The sequence below is a fragment of the Kogia breviceps genome, chromosome X (genome assembly GCF_026419965.1).
Source record: "Kogia breviceps isolate mKogBre1 chromosome X, mKogBre1 haplotype 1, whole genome shotgun sequence".
In the NCBI taxonomy this organism is placed as follows: Eukaryota; Metazoa; Chordata; class Mammalia; order Artiodactyla; family Physeteridae; genus Kogia; species Kogia breviceps.
Genome location: NC_081330.1, coordinates 87,975,897 through 87,995,679, shown reverse-complemented (window position 1 = coordinate 87,995,679; position 19,783 = coordinate 87,975,897). Strand labels below are relative to the sequence as shown.

Genomic DNA, 19,783 nt, shown 5'->3' with positions numbered 1-19,783 from the left:
GGCCGTACTGGTTTTTTTAACATCTTTATTGGAGTATAATTGCTTTACAATGGTGTGTCAGTTTCTGCTCTATAACAAACTGAATCAGCTATACATAAACATATTATATGGAAGCTTCTGTCTTTTAATTGGTGTATTTAGACAAGTCATCATTAAAGTGATTACTGATATAATTAGATTAATATTTGCTATATTTTTAACTGTTTTCTCTTTTTTAAAAAAATTATTTATTTATTTATGGCTGTGTTGGTTCTTCATTTCTGTGTGAGGGCTTTGTCTAGTTGCGGTGCGCGAGGGCCACTCTTCATCGCGGTGCGTGGGCCTCTCATTATCACGGCCTCTCTTGTTGAGAAGCACAGGCTCCATACGCGCAGGCTCAGGAGTTGTGGCTCACGAGCCCAGTTGCTCCGCGGCATGTGGGATCTTCCCAGACCAGGGCTCGAACCCGTGTCCCCTGCACTGGCAGGCAGATTCTCAACCACTGTGCCACCAGGGAAGCCCTAACTGTTTTCTCTTTGTTTCCCTTTTTTCTCTTTGTCTTCTACTCTTTTCCTGCCTTCTCTGGTTTCAGTCGAGTGTTTTATACGGTCCCATTGTCTCTTGTCTCTTAGCATATCCATTATGTTAAGAAAATTTCTTAGTGGTTGCACTAGAGTTTGCAGCATGCCTTTACAACTAATTCCAGTCCACATTCAAATAACACTATACAGCTTCATGAATAGTTCAAATACCTTGTGACAGAGTAGTCCAATTCCTCTATCTTGTCCTTTATAACATTGCTGTCATTAATTTCACTTATCAGTAAACTATATTCACTGAATACCTTGTTGCTATTATTATTTTGAACAAATCGTTATCTGTTAGATCAATTAGTTAAAAATAAAATATATTATTTTACTTTTATTTATTCTTTTTTTTTTCAGGGTACCTAAGACTTACTGAGAGCATTAAATTTATTTGATATTTATCTGTTTCCATTTATTTTGCCTTCATTGTACAGCGAAGTTATAGTTACAATGTCATTCTCTTTAATTTTATTTTTTTAACATCGTTATTGGAGTATAACTTTTACAGTGGTGTGTTAGTTTCTGCTTTACAACAAAGTGAATCAGTTATACATATACATATGTTCCCATATCTCTTCCCTCTTGCGTCTCCCTCCCTCCCACCTTCCCTATGCCACCCCTCTAGGTGGTCACAAAGCACCAAGCTGATCTCCCTGTGCTATGCAGTTGCTTCCCACTAGCTATCTACTTTACATTTGGTAGTGTATATATGTCCATGCCACTCTCTCACTTCGTTACAACTTACCCTTTCCCCTCCCCATATCCTCAAGTCCATGCTCTAGTAGGTCTGTGTTTTATTCCCGTCCTACCCCTAGTCTCTTCATGACATTTTTTTTCTTAGATTCCATATATATGTGTTAGCATACAGTATTTGTTTTTCTCCTTTTGACTTACTTCACTCTGTATGACAGACTCCAGGTCCATCCACCTCATTACAAATAAATCAGTTTCATTTCTTTTTATGGCTGAGTAATATTCCATTATATATATGTGCCACAACTTCTTTATCCATTCATCTGTTGATGGACACTTAGGTTGCTTCCATGTCCTGGATATTGTAAATAGAGCTGCAATGAACATTTTGGTACACGACACTTTTTGAATTATGGTTTTCTCAGGGTATATGCCCAGTAGTGGGATTGCAGGGTTGTATGGTAGTTATATTTGTAGTTTTTTAAGGAACCTCCATACTGTTCTCCATAGTGGCTGTATCAATTTACATTCCCACCAGCAGTATTCTTTCTCTAACAATCTTCCTTGCTTTATGGAGATCCAACTATCTGAGCTATCCCATTTTCATTCTCTATGGAGAACTTCTTTTAACATTTAGCTGTGCAAGACAGGTCTACTGGTGACAATTCTCTCAATATTTGGCTGATAAAGTCTTTATTTTTCACTTTGGAAGGACAATTTTGCTGCATACAGAATTCAAAGTGAGTGGTTTTTTCCTTCAACTTCCCTTCTCCTTCAACACTTTGAATATTTCACTACACTCTCCTTTTCCTTGCATGGTTTCTCAAGAGAAATTCAATGTAATTCTTATTCTTGTTCCTCTATAAGTAAGGTATTATTTTCTGTGGGCTTTTACAGGATTTTCTCTTTGTCTTTAGTTTTCTGCAGGTTGAATAAGATATGCCTACATGCACATTTCTTGGTATTTATCCTGCTCAGTGTTCTCTGAGCTTCCTGGACCTGTGGTTTGATGGATGTAATTTATTTTGGAAAATGTGTACCTGTTATTCCTCCAAATATTTCTTCTGTTACGTTCTCTCTTTCTTTTCCTTATGGGATTCCCATTACACATGTTAAACTTTTGTACATGTACACAGTTCTTGGATATTTTGTCTTTGTTTTTTTTTAACATCTTCATTGGAGTATAATTGCTTTACAATGATGTGTTAGTTTGTGCTCTACAACAAAGCGAATCAGCTATACATATACATATATCCTCATATCTCCTCTCTCTGTGTCTCCCTCCCACCCTCCCTATCCCACCCCTCTAGGTGGTCACAAAGCACTGAGCTGATCCCCCTGTGCTATGTGGCTGCTTCCCACTAGCTACCTATTTTACATTTGGTAGTATATATAAGTCCATGCCACTCTCTCACTTTGTCCCAGCTTACCCTTCCCCCTCCCCGTATCCTCAAGTCCATTCTCTATGTCTATGTCTTTACTCCTGTCTTGCCCCTAGGTTCTTCAGAACCATTTCTTTTTTTAGATTCCATATATATATATTTTTCATTCTTTTTTCTCTTTGCTTTTTGGTTTGGGAAGTTTCTATTGTCATATCTTCAAGTTCATTGATTCTTTCTTTGGCCATGTTCAGTCTCCTAAAGAGCCCACCAAAGGCATTTTTCATTCCTGTTACAGTGTTTTATATTTCTAGTATTCTTTTTAATTTTCTTAGGATATCCATCTCTGCTTAAATTTGCCATCTGTTCTTGTATGTTGCCCACTTTTCCCATTAGAACCCTTAACATATTAGTCATACTTACTTTAAATTCCTGGTGTGATAATTTCTAAGCTCTGCCATATCAGTTTGGTTCTGATGCTTGATTCATTTCTTCAGATTGTGCTCCTTTTAGCACTCTTTGTATATTTTTGTTGAAAGCCAGACATGAGGTATGAGGTAAAAGAAACTGAGGTAAATAGACCTTTAGTGTGAGGTTTTATGTTTATCTTGTTAGGAGTTAGGTTGTGTTTGTTGGTTGCTGCAGTTGTGGGTGTCAGAGACTAAAATTGTTTCTAGAGCCCTTGTTTTTGTTTCCTATGTTGTCTTGAGTTTCCCTAGAGACTCTTTCATAAATAGAGTACAGGCTTACAGTTCTTTCAACTGTAACCTCCTGCTTTTACACAGGAACTCAGCTGATATGGTGGCCATGCATGGGGGGAGGAGAAACATTCTATAGTTCCAGGACTAGATCTCAGTCTTTTAGGATGCCTAGCCCCTGGAATATGCTCATCATAATTTCTTTCAGCTTTTGTCCTGCCTTAGATCAAATGGGAAGACTAAAAAGGTTTGGAGTTGGGTATATTCCTTCCCATACATTAAAGGCTAGAGGAGACAGTTTTCAATACTTCACTTCTCCAAGTTTAGTTATATTCTCATAAAACACAAGTCAGTTAGCCTTAGGTCCCATGGGCTCTTTGGTTACAAATGTCAAGGAAAAAAGTTACACGGTCCCAAGACACTAGAACTGTATATTTCTAGAAACCTAGAGTACTATGGTTTGAAACGCAGCTTCCAGAACTTTATGGATTCAGGCTCTAAAGTCAAAATCACTTTGGCCTGTGGCTCCAGGATGCTGTTTCAAGGGTGTTCTGTTAGGTGGGGTACAAGACTGAAGCCTAGATGAACCCAGGACTCTATGGCTTCTAAGCACTATAAGGCCAGTGCACTGTATTCTTCTGGCTATATAGTCAAACAAAACAAAGCTGTGGATACAAGACTGAAGCCTAGATGGACCCAGGACTCTATGGCTTCTAAGCACTATAAGGCCAGTGCACTGCATTCTTCTGGCTACATAGTCAAATAAAACAAAACAAAACAAAACAAAACAAAGCTGTGGACCCTTGACAGTTCTGAATCTAAAATGACTACAGTTTTAATGTTTTTGACTCAGGCTTTATGATGCCAGAGTACTCTAGCCCAAAGTCTCTGTGACTCTGGGCCTTTATGAGTCCTGGAGGTTTGTGGTTGAGGCTCTTGATGGGTTCAGGCCCCATAGTCCTATGTTTCAGTGTTCCTAGGATTCTGTGGCTCCAATGTCTACATGGCACCTGATAGGTAAGGTACCAAGACTCTAAGATAGGCCTAGGCCTATAAGGTCCAAAGGTGATGGGATGGCAGGGTGTCTTGTCTCAGGGAACCAGTGTACCAGCACTCTCTGCTCTCTGAGCTTTCTAAATCAAGAGCTATGAACGATCCCCAGGGTCCTTGTTACCTGCTTCACTTTGGTACCAAACGTGGAGCCGCTCGCGTCAATAACAAACACCACGTTTTTCTCAACAGGTGGAAGGCTTCTGGGTGCAAAGTAATGAACAAAATAGCCATCGCAAATCTGGAAAAAAAGAAGTGGAATCAACAAAAACTGTGAAAGCCAGTCTAAATCAAGTCCCCTCTTATTTTGCTGTATAAAACCCTGCTCTTTTCCTTCCTAGGCCTTATCACTGTTGCTATCTATCAAATAGGCATTTGTGGGATTGTTTGCTCAATGTCCATCTCCTCCACCAGAAGTGTATCTCTGCTGGTCAGGCTGCCAGCCCAGGGCCTGCCCCTGAGCTGTGGAGAAAATGAGACTGGCTTGTGGCCCAAGGCTCCAGGGATCAGGATCTCTGTAATATGTGAGTTCCTGTCTGTGAGAGCTGGGCTTGCATAGTCTTGAGGGCCCCTAGGGACGGTTTGCCTGGGCTCCAGGAACTGAGAGTGTTGTTTTAACCTCCCTCTATAGAGTGAGCCTGAGGCCCAGCTCCATTGCTGCCAGGGGCTGGGAGTTTGCAGGGCCTCCCTCTCCTCCTTAAACCTCCTTTCTGCTGTTGCTGGGCAGAGCAGGGAGGGGAGGAGGGAGCAGAGGCTGAGTGAGCTATTTGTTCAGAGGGGATTGGTTAGACCAGGTGCAGATGCCTTGGGCTATCGGGGATATGATTGGCTGCTGACCCCCTTCCCCCACTCCACCTCTCCTTCTGCAGAGCCTGGGGCCTGGGACAGTTGAGGGAAGGGGAGGGGGAAGCTGGAAGGGCCCCCAGGGCCAGGGGCAGCTCAGCCTAAGGAAGTATAGGCTCGCTGAGGGTCTGTTCTGCCCAGAAGCCTGAAGCAAGCTCTGTCCTGGGATAACCAGCTTATTCTCCTCTCAGCCCTCCAGGCATTCTCTGGTCACAAAGCTGGACACACTATCCTCCTCCCGTCTTGGAGGGCAGGAGGGGGGTGGTGGAGAGCAGGAAGGAGATGGGAGGACATCTTGCTCTTCCCCTCCACCCCAGCCTTTGAATTAATTCACAAGCACAAGCGCAGGCTTTGTCTGCACTTTTTCCTGGCACTCTACAGCAGTTCCCCAAGCCCTGGGTCAACCATCCTGCAACTGCCCAAGCCTCAGGCAAAGTCCAGCTGTCCTTCTGTGTTCTTCCCATACCTGGGTAGGTGAGAGCTTCTGGGAAAATCACATTCCTACCTCTCCATGGTCCCAGGCTCACCAGTGGCCCCACACCTCACATCCTATTATATAAACAAGAGGCATGACCCAGGTCACCAACCTCTCACACTCCCTTCAGCTGTCATGCCACCCCATTCTCAGGAAATGCCTCCCCTCCCTCCTCATGAAAGACTTAAGGGCACCAGGCCATGTCCCTTGCACTGCCCACCCCACCCTTGCACAGGGTCCACACACCTATATGCCTCCTCCCTCTACTGAAAGACAAATCAATCCTTCCCTGACCCCATGCATGCCCAGCCTCCAGTACCTCTTCCACCAGCAAGACTCCTACTCTCCAACCCAGCCCATGCACCCAACTGGGTCTTCATTACAGGTTAAAAATTTTGGTGTCTTTTCCATCCACTAAGACAACCTCCACTCATCTGGATCCCACCCAAACTTCAAATCAGCTCCTTTCTTCCCGGTAGCATGCCAAGGTAATGAACTCGGCAGATGCAATGGTCTTCTCACCTCCGGTTTACTCCTCTGCCCACTGCAGACTGGCTCCCACCCCCACCGCTGATCCATCTCTCACCAAAGGTAGCAACGATCAGTTGGTTGGAACACTCAGTGGGTGTATTTCAGTTCTCATCAGACTGCACCTCCCTGATATATTTCACAATTGACAATCACTTCTAGTCCTCAGAAGAATCTTTTCCCCTGGGATCCAGAGATGATGAACGCTCCTTATTCTCCTTCCAGTTCTCGGGCCCATCGGATTCAGTCTCTTTCTTCAGCTCCATTTTCCCCCCGTCCCTTAAACAGTGTTGCCTAATATTTGTGTGTCATGGCCTGCAAAGAAAATGATGACGTTTGTGTAGCACAACGGAGGGAAGTGGTGGGGATTTAGAGCCCTGAATAGGCTGATGGCAGCTCGTGGGGCCAGATACCCCAAGGGCTGTGGAGATCAATAGCTCCTAGACTGGGAAGCTCTACCGTAGCAACTGCCACCCTGGATCTGCTCTTCTGGCTCTATACATTTGGCCTGGGTCACCTCCCTAGCTAGCTCTCTTGGATTCAACCCCTGAATCTCCACTGCTGACCCCACAACTCTTTCCCCAGTACAATGCTCTTCACTCTTCCCCCTCCACAACTTCATACCCACTTACCACCGGACCTGTTCCCTTGGATGGCTGAAGCCTCCAATGTATGCTGCCCAAACGACAAATCCATTACTTTCCTTCCGTCTCACCCTTGCGTGTCTTTGTCATTTAGAGGCACCATCATCCACATGGTCACTCCAGATATAAACCTGAGTGTCACCCCTGAATCCTCCTGTGTCCCTCACTCCTCACATCCAACCAGCCACAAATTCATGCCGGTTTGATCGGCTGGATATGTCTCAGGTCCACCCCTCCTCGCCATCCCAAACTAATGAAGCCCAAATTTAGAGCTCCTTTCCCTGCTTCTCCTGGGGGCCCCTCCCATCCATGCATCGTTTCAGCAGCTGCACGGTCTGATCTTTCTAAACACAAACCTCATAGCGTCATTCCCTCTCAGGGCTCCCTGGGCATGTTCAACATAAATTGTATGTTCCTTATCAAGCCCCTGCAGCACTCATGGCCTTCAATCTCACCTCTTAGCATTTCTTGGGCCTCAAATCAACACTCCAGGAACTCCAATCCACTTGTAGTTCACCTACACACCCCTGGATATTTCCAGCCTCCATTCTTTGTATCATGCAGCCCTCAGTTTACTAGACTGCCTTTGCCTTCTGAGAGCCCCCTTCCCAACTTGGTACACTTCTTTGAATTCTTTAAGACCCAGGTCAGACTCCCTGACCTCCTCACCCCTCATGATGGCTTCCATCATACTTATGTTGTCATTGACAAAGCACTTCTCAACTTGCGTCATTCTCGTGTCTCTCTGTTTCACCTGGTGACAGTGAATAAGATCTGTGTGTGATTCACTTCAGGGTTCCTGACATCAGCTAGCAGTGGGCATAATGGATTAGGTGCCCATGGAGTTAATGTGTTGGGCTTTGAAAGGCGGGCATACTCAAGTAAAATGGGAGGGGAATTGAGGGGTTCTTGGTTGGGGGATGCAGGAATCATAGCGCACAGTGGATGGGAGTATCAGTCATACTATTTAATGCCTAGTTCCGTCTGTTCTATCTGTATCTTTGCTCCAGGCAATGGTGGGAGATGGGAGATGGTAAAGAAGGAACAAGCAGACAAATGCCTCAGTTCACACGTGTGCGCGTGCCCGCGTGCGCGCACACACACACACACACACACACACACACACACACACACCCCAGGACACCAGGTTAAGGCCCTGCTGCCACCTACTGGCATGATACCCTCAGCTCCTATTCTGAGAGGGTGAATTCCTTCTATTCCCCTTACACAACAGGCCTCTGTTATACCTCTGTGCCTCTGCATATGCTATTCCCCTCTCTCTGCATGCCCTCCCCTTCATCCTATCAGTCCAGGTGGAGGTAAAGTCTATTCAGTTTTCCTATGCTAACTTAAAGGCCAACTCGTTCAGGAAGGCTCTCGTGAAACCCCCCTCAGTGGTATCCATACGTAACCCATTACAGATTTATACACAGCCCTTAGAGCCTTTAATGACTGCTCTGGCTCTATGTATCGGGTTACCTCAGGATGGGACATTTCCAAAGGGAGATTAGGGGCTGTGTCCAACTCATTCCTGACTTCCCAGAGTCACTGAGGGCAGGACTGGGCTAGGGCAGTTTCCTGCTTGATGGAGATGAGTCCACATATGAATGAATGAATGAATAAGTAAGTGCATGAGGAGAGGTGTAACCAAAGCACTATATTAGCCCAGAGCAGAGAGAGGAATTGTAAGTGGGGGTGGGGTCATCATGGAGGTGGCACTGAAGCAAGGTTTTCAGGGATAAGGAGGACACTCACCAGTGGAGAAAGGAGGGAGAAGACATTCCCAGGGCGGCAGATAGTATGAGCACATACTCAGGCACAGATGACTGGCAGGTTCAGGTGCTTTGGGACGTTGGTGTGCTGTGTGGTGTGGTGTGGGGCAGCTGGAGGATGGTTTGTGTGCTGGAGGCAGTGAGAGGTGTGGTGGGAGAAGCAGGCTGGGACCAGACATCTCAGGCTGCCATGCAATTGTTGTTGTCAAGCCAAGGGTCCCAGATCAGCCTCCACTCCTCTGGTAGAGCGTGGGACCTCTGCACGTTCTTCGTGAGTGTGTGCGCTCAGAATTTAAGGGCTCCCTGTTTAGGCAAATGGCTCAAGTGAGGCAAAAATAATTTTTAAAACTTAGAGACATCCAGAAAGCCCAAGAGAACATGAGAGTATCAGAGCTGCAGAAAGTGTGAGAGACTAATCACAGGCCAATGGTTGCCTTTCCAAAAGGTCTGGTTAAGAGTGGGCTATGACTTGCTTCAGTTAGGAATGTATTCACCTGGATCTTGATTCAGTTTATACAGTCCCGGGTCTCCAACCCTTTGGGGGACACATGTGCCTCACCAGGTGTGAAGTCATGTGTTGCTACACACCGTCCTGTCAGTGTTCACTAGTCCTCACTGATCCCTAGGGAGAAACAAACACGCACCTTGTGGAGGCCAGCACCTTGTTTCCCAGGCCTGTCTGACTCCAGAGCCCACAAACTTTCCATTCCCCTGGCCCTCTCACCTGCACATCTCCAATGATGTCTTCCATGACTACATCATACTGGACCACGAAGTCGGCCCTGATACCTGAACTGGAGAAGGCAGACTGGTCTTGCAGTGTCGCGCAGAAGGTAATTTGGACACAGGTCTCTCCCCTCTCAATCCTGGTGGATGGGGGCGAGTCAGCCTCACCTGCATGGGTGGGGAGGGGGTAGGTGGGATGGAGAGCTTGCCAGACAGAAAGCCACGTAAAGGGACATCAAAAGAGGCAATATCTGGGGAGGGTGAGAAGCAAGCCCTGCACCACCTGCTGTTCCTTGTGCCTACAACGCCCCTCCACCTGCCCAAATGCTGCATTCCTCTCCCAATCCTACAACCAGCTCCCCTTACTCTGCCTCTTCCACGGGCCCAGCCTGACCCACCCAGCCCCACTCAGCTCCCAGGCTCTGGCAACATGGCCCTCACTCACAACTTCATCCTGGCTCATTTGCCATCCACCCCGGGATCCCAGTCTCTGGAGGAGTGTCACGTCCCCAGAAGCCTGGATCTCCTCCCAGAGTGACCGTGTCGTGTGTGTTGTGGAGAGAGACAGATACACAGTCAGGGCCTCGGTCTCCTCCCATGCCCCTTACTGCTGTGGGAAACTGCAGCCCAGCAACGGTCTCTTCTAGATAGAATTTCATGTGTTTTCTTCCCCCTCTGGCTTCTTGACTCTCAGAATCACGTGTGTGAATAAGACTTTTAGCGCCTCATGAAATCACAGATGAACTTCTGGTCCCGGATGTTTGCTGAGCTGGCCACAAGATCAACTCCTCTGGAATTTCAGCCCAAGACAAATGTGCATTTAGACATGCCTCTGTGCCTCCTTTTTTCCAGAAAATGGAAACTAGGGAATTCTACTCCCCGCCTCCCTTTCCTGCTACAGCTGTCAGGAAGCTTAGGGGCAAACTGAGCCCCCATACTCCCTGAGGCATCTGCTTACATACATTCTCTTGGCTTCCTTCCTTTCAGAGGTCTTTGTTCTGTTTTATCCCCACAGGATTGGCTCTCCCCTCCGCTTTAACTTTTAACGAGAAAGGGGGAGGGAGCTGCCATTTATAGCTTAGGGTTTAAGCGTGCAGGCTCCAAGGACTCAGATGCTGCCTGTGGGCCCCTGGACAAGTTACTCATACTCTCTAAGCCTCAGGCTCCTCATCTGTAGCACGGGATGGATAATAACTCCTCTTTCATAGACAGTGTTTGTGCGAATTCAATGAGATCATTTATGTAAAGCATTTGGAACCATCCTTGGATCATAGTAAGTGCTCGGTAATGCTAATGATTACAAGTATCATCAGGTCTTCATTACTCTATACCAGTGATTTGCAGAGAGGAATTTTCTCAAATTCTCACAGTGGTCCTGGGCCATCGATTGCATGTCCTCATCATACAGACGGGAAAAGTGAAGCAGAGCCAGTGAGTGATTTGCCTGCTGCCCCAGCTGGCAAAGCTGGGGTTTGGACCCAGGTCTGTGTCTGTCTCTCTCCTGTTCTGTATTCCATACTGTCTCTCTGGGTCAGCAGGGTCCAAGTAGGTAGGACAACTGAAGCTAAACAGTTTAGTGAGAGTGGCCACATGACATGGGTGATTTCTCTGTGCCTGTCCACTTGTCCCTCAGCAGAGGCATCTAGGTTCCTGGGGCCCTCCCCAACCTACTGAAGCAGACTCCAGGAGGGTGGGGTCCAGGAATCTGTATTCTGACAGCTCACATAGCAATTCTGCTGTAGCCAGTGTGGCCTTCAAACACCTTGAGATGAAAAAACAAACACCTTGAGATGAAGTTTGAAGCAAGGCTGGCGGCCAGGATGTCTCTCTGCCCTACAGAGTCTGAGATGATGTCCTCTGGGGCAGCCTGCACTTCACACTGTCCTCCCATTGCCCTTCCATTCTCGGTGGTGATTCCAGAGGAAAGCAAGTGTGGCCTCTGCATCCCTTAGCACTGTCAACATATGGTTTCATGGAGCTGACCCAGCGACCCCTTCTCCACTTTTTACAGTTTCAGGAGGGAAATCACCACTGTGGGAAATGTGGGACTTGCTGGTTTCACACAGCTTGCAAGGATGAGACCAAGTTTGTAACTGAAATATTTTCAACTTCAGACATGTCCTCTTCTCCTTGTTTGAATGGGAAAGGAACCTAGGGCAGGAGTGTTATTAGAGGGAAGCAGAGGGAAAAGAGGCAGCTTCCCATCTAGGGAAGGCCAGTCTTATGGGTGGCCTGTAGTGCCGCTCACATACTTGTGTGGGTGTTGGTGTGCAGACGGCTGGTCCTCAGAGGTGGCACGTGAAGATAGCCATTGCCTGTCTTTTCTGACACTGTGACCTCTACACTCAGCCTTGTCACCAATTGTTGGGGTCTCAGACTCACCACCAGCTGGTACTTGCCCTGGTGCCACTGCAGCAGCTCCTCGTAGGTGAGAAAAATGTCACCTTTGTGGCTGTTGCCAGCCTGGTGAAGATGTGAAACTTCTCTGATTCTCAGTCCCTGGTCTTGAAAGGGAGGAGGATGAAAGAGATGGGATATCGTGAGGAGGAGGGGAGCTGTTAGATGACCTAGTTCTGGCTACCCACTCTCTGGCCCCAGCAGACCTGGCCAGACTTCTGTTTCAACTCAGTCCCTCGACCACAGTTAGTTATTCACTCACCCACTTGTTAAACTGTCTCTGTCCCTCATTCATCCTCTTAAATATTCTGCCTAAGACATTCTATCACAGGCAACTTACCTATAAGGAAACAATGTTAGTGAAAATCTGAATCTACAATAAAACAATAAGGGACTAATGATTTGTTTTATAAAAAGAGGTTCCAATTTACACACAATGCCTCTTTCCCTTCAAATAACCCCTCACGCCCACCCCTCCCCCATGCTTTAGACTAAGCTTGTTTATATGGCATTAATTCATCAGTATGCAGTAGCCAAACCTAAAGTTTCCGTGCTTGATGAAACTCTTTTGGAGGCTGGGAGGAAACACTGAAGGAAGACAATACACTTCTGCCAGCAGAATGGAACTCAGTTAGGAAACAGGATTTGATTTAGAGAAATCTCACTTGAACATAACCTTACCGGAAGATGCCAGTTCTTAAATAAGCCACATCCTGCTGGCAGGAGGAAAGTGGAAGTAGTGAAGTAAACTCCCATTTATTGAACACCTAATCTCTTATAGGTTTTGCTATTCATTAACTCACCTCATCTTTATGTAATCTTATGAAGTAGAGATCATTATCCCCACTTTACAGAGGTAGAGATTGAGGCCAAGTGAGAACATGTGTAAACCCCTGATCACACATCAAAGATGAACTTGTCATGTTTCAGACTGGTTGGAGCCTTACCTGATGCCTACATGAGCAGCTATTTTTTCCTTGCTGATGGGCTTCCTCATAGATTTTCTTTGTCTGGTGCTTCTCTTTGACTTATGCAATGTAGACTTTATTGTTGATGGTCCTGATGGAGCAGGAAAGAGGAAGGACAGACAGAAACAGAGAAAGGAAAAAAGAGATGGTCAGTGACATAGACGGAAAGAGACATACAAAGAAGATGGAGGAAGAGGATGAGGAATGGGGAGAGAAAAAGAGCAAAATAGAACTGTGAAGCCAGAGTGATAGAAGGAAGAAGAGAAGAGAGGAGAGTCCAGGGAGATAAAACCAGGTGAAGCAGTTATCTTTATCTCCATTTGTCAGGTTGGGAAACAGAGACCACACAGTTGGTATATGGTTGACTTGGTGTTAGGACTTTATGTTTTCCAAAGTGTTGAATGAATTCCATGTTGTGGCACATAAAATAATTTTAGGTGGGACACAACTGAACATTTTTATTACAGTTGTTATATATTTACTGTAATGAGTATTAAAATATAAGTAGCATGTTGAACACATGAGCTCATAGATATTGTTACTTAGGATAAGCCTAACTTAGGTAATCTTAAGTGTGTCTATTTACAGAAACTATATTCAGTAAATATGGTGGGTGGCACAGGCAGTAAAAATTGTGAAAGCGGAATGCAAATTGCTGCAAAGGCATCTGAGATTGACTAGGGAAGGGGCCTTGACCTTAGCGGGCTCAGAGACCAATGAGATACTAATTCAAACTTGTTTTACCCCAGTTTTTCCTATTGCTCTAAGGAAGGTAATAAAGTATAAAGGAGTTCAAAGAAGGGAGGAAGCACTTTTGCCCAAGTCTTCCAGAAAAGGTCCTAGAGGAGGTGGCCTTTGTGGTGGGGGAATTCAAATTAGGGAAGATTTGGACAGATGATCATCACTGGCCATGCTTCCTCAGTCTCCTTTGTTGGCTCCTTCTCTTCTTGATTCTAAATCTTTGGAACACTCCTAGGCTCTGTTCTAGACCTCCCCTTCCTCTCCTCTGTTCTTTCTACAGTCACTCTCTAGGTGAGGTTGTCTAGTCCCATGGGTTTAAATATCATTTGCACACAGATGACTCCCAAATCTGTATCTCTAGTGTGGACCTGTCTCCTGAACGCCAGACCTATATATTGCTTACTTGACATTTCACCAGCATTTCCAGTAGACACCTAAAGCTTAACATATCCCAAACTGAGTTCCTTGTATCTCCCCCACCTCCCAAATCTGCTCCTCCCTTGGTTTTCCTTATCTCAGGAAATAGTTGTTCAGCTGGAAATCTTAGAGTCATGCTTGACTCCCTTCTTCCTCTCATACGCCACTTCTAATCCATCAGGGAATTGACCCTATCTTTAGATATGTCCACAATCTGACTACTTTTCCCCACACCCACAATTACTACCCTAATCCAAACTACCAACATTTCTTGCTTGGATAAATGCAACAACCTACTAACTGGCCTCCCTCTTTAAAGCCGTGCCTCCTTATTATCTGTTCTCTTCACAGCAGTCAGACAGATCCTAGATCCTGTTAAATCCTAAGTCAGACCATGTCCCTTCTTTGCTCAAAAGTCTCTGTGGCTCTTGTCTCAAATCAGAGTAAAGGCCAAAGTCCTCACCAGGGCCTCCATGGTCCTATACTCTCTGGCTCCCTGTCACCTCTTTAACCCCATCTCCTCCTTCTCTTCACCTTATTCATTATTCTCCAGCCACCAAGTCCTCCTTGCTGTTTCTTGAGTTTTTTCAGCACACTCCTGTTTAAGAGCCTTTACAATTGCTGTTCCCTTTGTTTGGAAAACTCTTCCTTCAGATATTGGCAAATCTTATACTCTCTCTTCTTTCAGGTCTTTGTTCAAATGTCATTTCCTCAGAGAGACATCCTTGATCACTCCTAAACTGCACTTTCCCACTCACTGTTTATCTCCCTTGCTCTACTTTCTATTCCTTTGTAGCACTTATCCATAAACTGACATATACTTCCTTGTTTATTTTTCCCTTATCTGCCTTCTCCATTGGACTGTAAGCTCCTCGAGGGCACGAATTTTGTCTCTATTAATTGCTGCTGTATCCCCAGTACCTGGAATGCTGCCTGGCACATAGTAGGCACTCAACAATTATTTGTGGAATGGGCATTCCATACAGACAGCAGGAAAACACAGGGACCATGTTTCAGAGAACAGCAAGTGGTTAGATTTGGCTGGAACAGAGAGGTAGGGAAAGGAGTTATGGTGAGAAGTTTGGAGTGGTTGTGTAGGCCTAGAGAATAAAGGGCTTTGAACACTAGACTCAATGAGCTCATATGACAGTGAAGACCAGATTTGGAGAATGGGATTCCAAGATAAATCTTGAAGTGGGGGACGGGTCAGAGCTGGTCTTTGAGGAATGATAGATAGTTCCATGTCCTAGAGAATATTACTGCAACTCTGTAAGTGGCAGGAGCAACAGTCTCTATTTTGCAAATGGAAGGCACAGGTACTGGGGGTGGTTGGGGTAGAATGAAGTTATTTGACCAAAGCAGCAGTTTCTAGGAACACTTGAGGAGGATATGCAACCTGCAGAAAAGACCACTCAGGTGGGAAGTGTTTCTAGGCAGCTGAAACAGACTATTGCTGTGGCTGGGCTCATGTGGGGGTGGGCTGAGCTGGCATTGCCCCAAGGTCTCCTGGGTGTTGTGGGGGAGTAGGGTGGGGCAGGTCTGGCAGCAGCACACTGGGGCCTCTGTGTGTGTGCTGCCTCCAGCAAGCATACTTTCCATTGAGTCTGCCCAAAACATTTCCTCCAGCCTGCTTTGCTTAATTAAAAAAATTATTTTGGAGTTTTTTCTATTAGAGCAAAAATCCACATTCTGTCTGGCTGCTTAGCTCTTGTATCATTTGACCAGCAACCTCTCTGGTGAGCCCCCATACTCCAAACCCATGCTGTCTTTTTTGCCTTTGATCTTCCTGGGTCACCCACACACAGTGATCCTGGTCCCTTCCAGTCTTACCCATATGGAAATCCTGTTTCCAGGAAAATTTCTTTGACTACCTCACCACCTCTCCTATGAAATCCCTTGCCAGGGGCACACTGCCTACCTCCTCCAATCTTTCATCTCTTCGGGGGAGTGCCATCTGTCCATCAAGGCCAGGAGGTTCCTGATGACAAAGCTCAGGCTCTAGGGCTGCTGTTAACAGAGGCTTACAGATTGTTTATAGCACAAAGCCCACCTCTGGTGAGGGGGTCTGAGCAAAGGCCGAAACTCTGCACGTGCTGGCCTCATTCATTCTAATTCACACTAAGGTATATGAGCCAATGAGGCCCCACCAAGCTTCTCCTTATCTGCTCCTCCTCTCACATTTACCATCTCAAAGAAGGCACTCTCATCTACCAGGCCAGACAAGCTGAAATCAGGTGGGCACCTTCTATCTTTACATAACTCCCCCACATGTATGCACCAGGTTGTTTCTCCCTCCTTATGGTCTCTCAAATCCCACCCCCACTGCACTGTTCCAGCCCTCAGCAGCCCTTATGCGGATATTGCCCCAGGCTCCTTACTGAGCTCCCTGCTTCCCAGCTGGCCCCTCCAGTCTACCCCACCTCACTATTGTCACTCCTTGCTTAAAACCTTGCCATGTCTCCTCATTATAGGCCACAGTAATTTCTAAAGTGGGATGCACACACTTCGGGGGTGCTGGAGCGTGTACACTCCAACACACACTGAGGGAGTGGGAAAGCAATGTTAACACTCTACTTATAGGGTTTTCTCCTACATTGTCTACGTATATTTTTGCATATGCTTCATAATTTACCTAATATATTTGCTCAGTAGTATATTTATATACTTTATAAATTAATAAATAATATATATTTGGGAAGTACATGATCAATTTTTTCCTGATGGGCGTGCAAACACAGAAGATAACCGGTTTGAAGACCATCAAGTAAGGACCAGGTGCTTGGTCTGGCATTGGCAGCCCTCTACCACCTAGTCTTTCCTTACCTCTCCAGTCTCAATTTTGACCACTCTCTACCTCTGCTTGTGCCCTACACTCTGGTGACAGTGAAGTCCTTCCAGTTCCCCTAATGAGGAAACATTTACTCCTGTGCTCCTTTTGTCTGGATTCTCCAGCCCTGCCTTCAGCCTGCTTGCCCAATGAACACCTCATATTTTGAACCTCAGTTTAGGTGTCATCTTTGTGAGGCTTTCTCTGCGTGGGGCTGGGGAACTGACCACTGTCTCCTGGTAGGCCTCGCCATTCCCACCATCCCGCATTCACACTTCTCTTTCTTCCCAGCATACTTTATTAAAATTATCTACTTTCATTTTTATTTCCCCCATTAGACTGTGAACTCTTTGGGAGCAGGGCCATGTGCAATTCATCTTCCTTTTTCCGTAATACCCAGCCCAGTGTAAGTCACACAGTCAGCATCAGGAAATGTTTGTTAAAAAAATAATCAAGCAGATATTATCTGCCCACCACTAATTTTAGCATATATTTTCACATATATTAGCTCATTTAATCCTCTCAGGTGGGTTCTAATCTTTTTAAAATTTATTTAATGTATTTATTTATTTTTGGTTGCTTTGGGTCTTTGTTGCTGGGTGAGGGCTTACTCTAGTTGTGGCGAGTGGGGCTACTCTTTGTTGCAGTGCGTGGGGTCCTCATTGTGGTGGTGTCCCTTGTTGCAGAGCATGGGCTCCAGGTGCACGGGCTTCCATAGTTGCAGCATGCGGGCTTCTGTAGTTGCAGCATGAGGGCTTCTGTAGTTGCAGCATGCGGGCTTCAGCAGTTGTGGCTCGCGGGCTCCAGAGCGCAGGCTCAGCAGTTGTGGCACACGGACTTAGCTGCTCCATGGTATGTGGGATCTTCCTGGACCAGGGCTTGAACCCATATCCCCTGCATTGGCAGGTGGATTATTAACCACTACACCACCAGGAAGCCTTGTGGGTTCTAATTTTATCCCCATTTTACAGATGTGTAAAATGAGACTCTGATAAGTGACATGATTTGTCCTGAGTCCCATAGCTGGCAGAACCAGGATTCAAACTCAAGAGTGCATGCTCTTTATCACTATGCTCTGCTGAAAGAATGAACAAAAGAATGAATAAAACCATGAGTTTGGAAGCAGACTTACATGGTGAAATTGGAGATAAAGGTGAGGCGAGGCAGATCTAGGTCAAAGATGACTTCATGAGCCTTGGCATGCAGACTGAACAGGACAGAGGTGACCAAGGTGTGAGCGTAGCGGGAAACCACAGTAGAATGCATGGAATAGCTTTTCATCAACAGCTGAGGGAAGACAGGGAGGTGGGTTAGGTAGACTCTATCCTTGGCCTACATGCACTAGTACCCAGGACTCCTGGACAGTCCTCAAGGTACAAATGGAGAAACTGAGGCCCAGAGAGGGAAAACAGCCTCTGTCACTCATTTTGTGGATCTGCCTAATATTTCAGTGAGCTTTACCAAGTCTCAAACCCAAAGGCTCACAGAGGATCACAAATCAAGGGACCTTTGGACAAGTGCTTCTCCAACTTTAATGTGCACATGAATTTCCTGGACATCTTGTTAAAATGCAGATTCTGATTTAGCAAGTCTGGGGTGGGGATTGAGATTCTGACTTTGTAACAAACTCCCAGTTGATGTTGATGCTGCTGGTCTATGAATTTTACTTTGAGTAGCAAGGCTTTAGAATATAACAGAGTGGCTGTCATTCGTTGAGCTCTACTCTGTGCAACACCGTGATATATGTGTCTATAACTATATCTATATCTATTCCCTTTTTAGGAACTCAAGTGTAAAGGATTGCACCTGGGGACTTCCCTGGAGGTCCAGTGATTAAGACTCTGCACTTCCACTGCAGAGGGCACAGGTTTGATGTGGTTGGGGAACTAAGATCCCGCATGTCGCACGGCGGGGCCGAAAGAGGAAAAAAAAAAGAATTGCACCTGATAAGTACAATCAGACACTGAAAGCATGATAAGCATTTGGCATCCACGATCTTATTTAATCCTCACATCATCTCTATGGGCTACATAATATTATTGTTCATATTTTACGGATGTGTTAACTGGGCCTACAGCCTGAGGTCGCACAGCAAGTAACATATCGATCTTCTTCCTGACCTTTCCTGAAGCCATGATCCCTTCATCTACCCACACGTCTAGTTCATTCTCAGTGTGGGGCAGAGGGAAATGAAGGCATTTGGGATCAGATGGACCTAGAATCAAATTCTGGTTCTGCCACCTCTTAACTTGTCAATCTATGAGTCTCAGTTTCCTCTTCTATAATAGTAGGTAGCTTAGCTATCTACTTAGCTATAATAGTAGAGCTTAGCTTACTGGGATGCTGTAAGGACTAAATGAAATAATAACTCTAAAATCCCTGGTGGAGTACCTGACATATACTCAGAAAATAGAAACTCCTTCCTCTGGCCCTAGTTTCCTAGGACTGAGAAAGCAGACCAAATAACCTTCCGCTGTTGCCCCCAAGGAGCTAATTTCCTTGTAAATCCTGGAGCTCTGTTCCCTCATCCCAGATCTAAACTTTGTGCTTGATGAGGAGGGCCCAGAAGGTCCCTGGCATGTCAGTTCCAGGAGAATGGTCAGCAAAAAGCTGATACTGATGAGGTATCTCCACTTAGACATGATGCGACCTCTGGCCCGGGGCTGTTGTTCACATCCAGAAGGTCTGAGCCCAATCTCCAAACTCGTGCTCTTTTAAGCCTTCAGGTATCCCTTCTCTTGAGAGGGAGCGACTATCCTGAAGGGTGGGGAAGACTCTGAATGTGGCATTGAATCCACACAAGCCAGGATTGTCCAAGAGCTGGGGTTGGCATCTTGCCTGGAGAGGGGCCAGTTCCATGCCTCCCTTTTCCCCATCATCCAGCTGTAAGATGAATGGAAACTAAACATACTAGAGTTCTGGGTCTGTCTGTTTGCTGTGTTGGCCCAGGGTGGGGTTTTCCTTTCCTATAAACATCCACAGGAGTTCAGTAACTGAGGCCAGAGAAAGGTCACTTAGCACTGATCATCTTAAAAAGGTAGCTGATATGAGAGAGGGGT

The 19,783-nt window shown here is 45.9% G+C and overlaps 1 protein-coding gene across 1 annotated transcript in view; it reads right to left on the bottom strand.

Moving 5' to 3' along the window:
* The window catches only part of ITIH6 (inter-alpha-trypsin inhibitor heavy chain family member 6), a 42,148-nt gene extending 22,782 nt beyond the window's left edge, over window positions 1-19,366 (bottom strand). Inside the window, 9 exon segments of the mRNA XM_059049738.1 lie at window positions 4,511-4,627; window positions 9,373-9,542; window positions 11,627-11,809; window positions 11,812-11,873; window positions 12,719-12,738; window positions 12,740-12,830; window positions 17,857-18,011; window position 19,094; window positions 19,266-19,366. Of these exon segments, the coding sequence (XP_058905721.1) occupies window positions 4,511-4,627; window positions 9,373-9,542; window positions 11,627-11,809; window positions 11,812-11,873; window positions 12,719-12,738; window positions 12,740-12,830; window positions 17,857-18,011; window position 19,094; window positions 19,266-19,366 (900 nt within the window).
* Window positions 19,367-19,783: the final 417 nt, after the last annotated feature.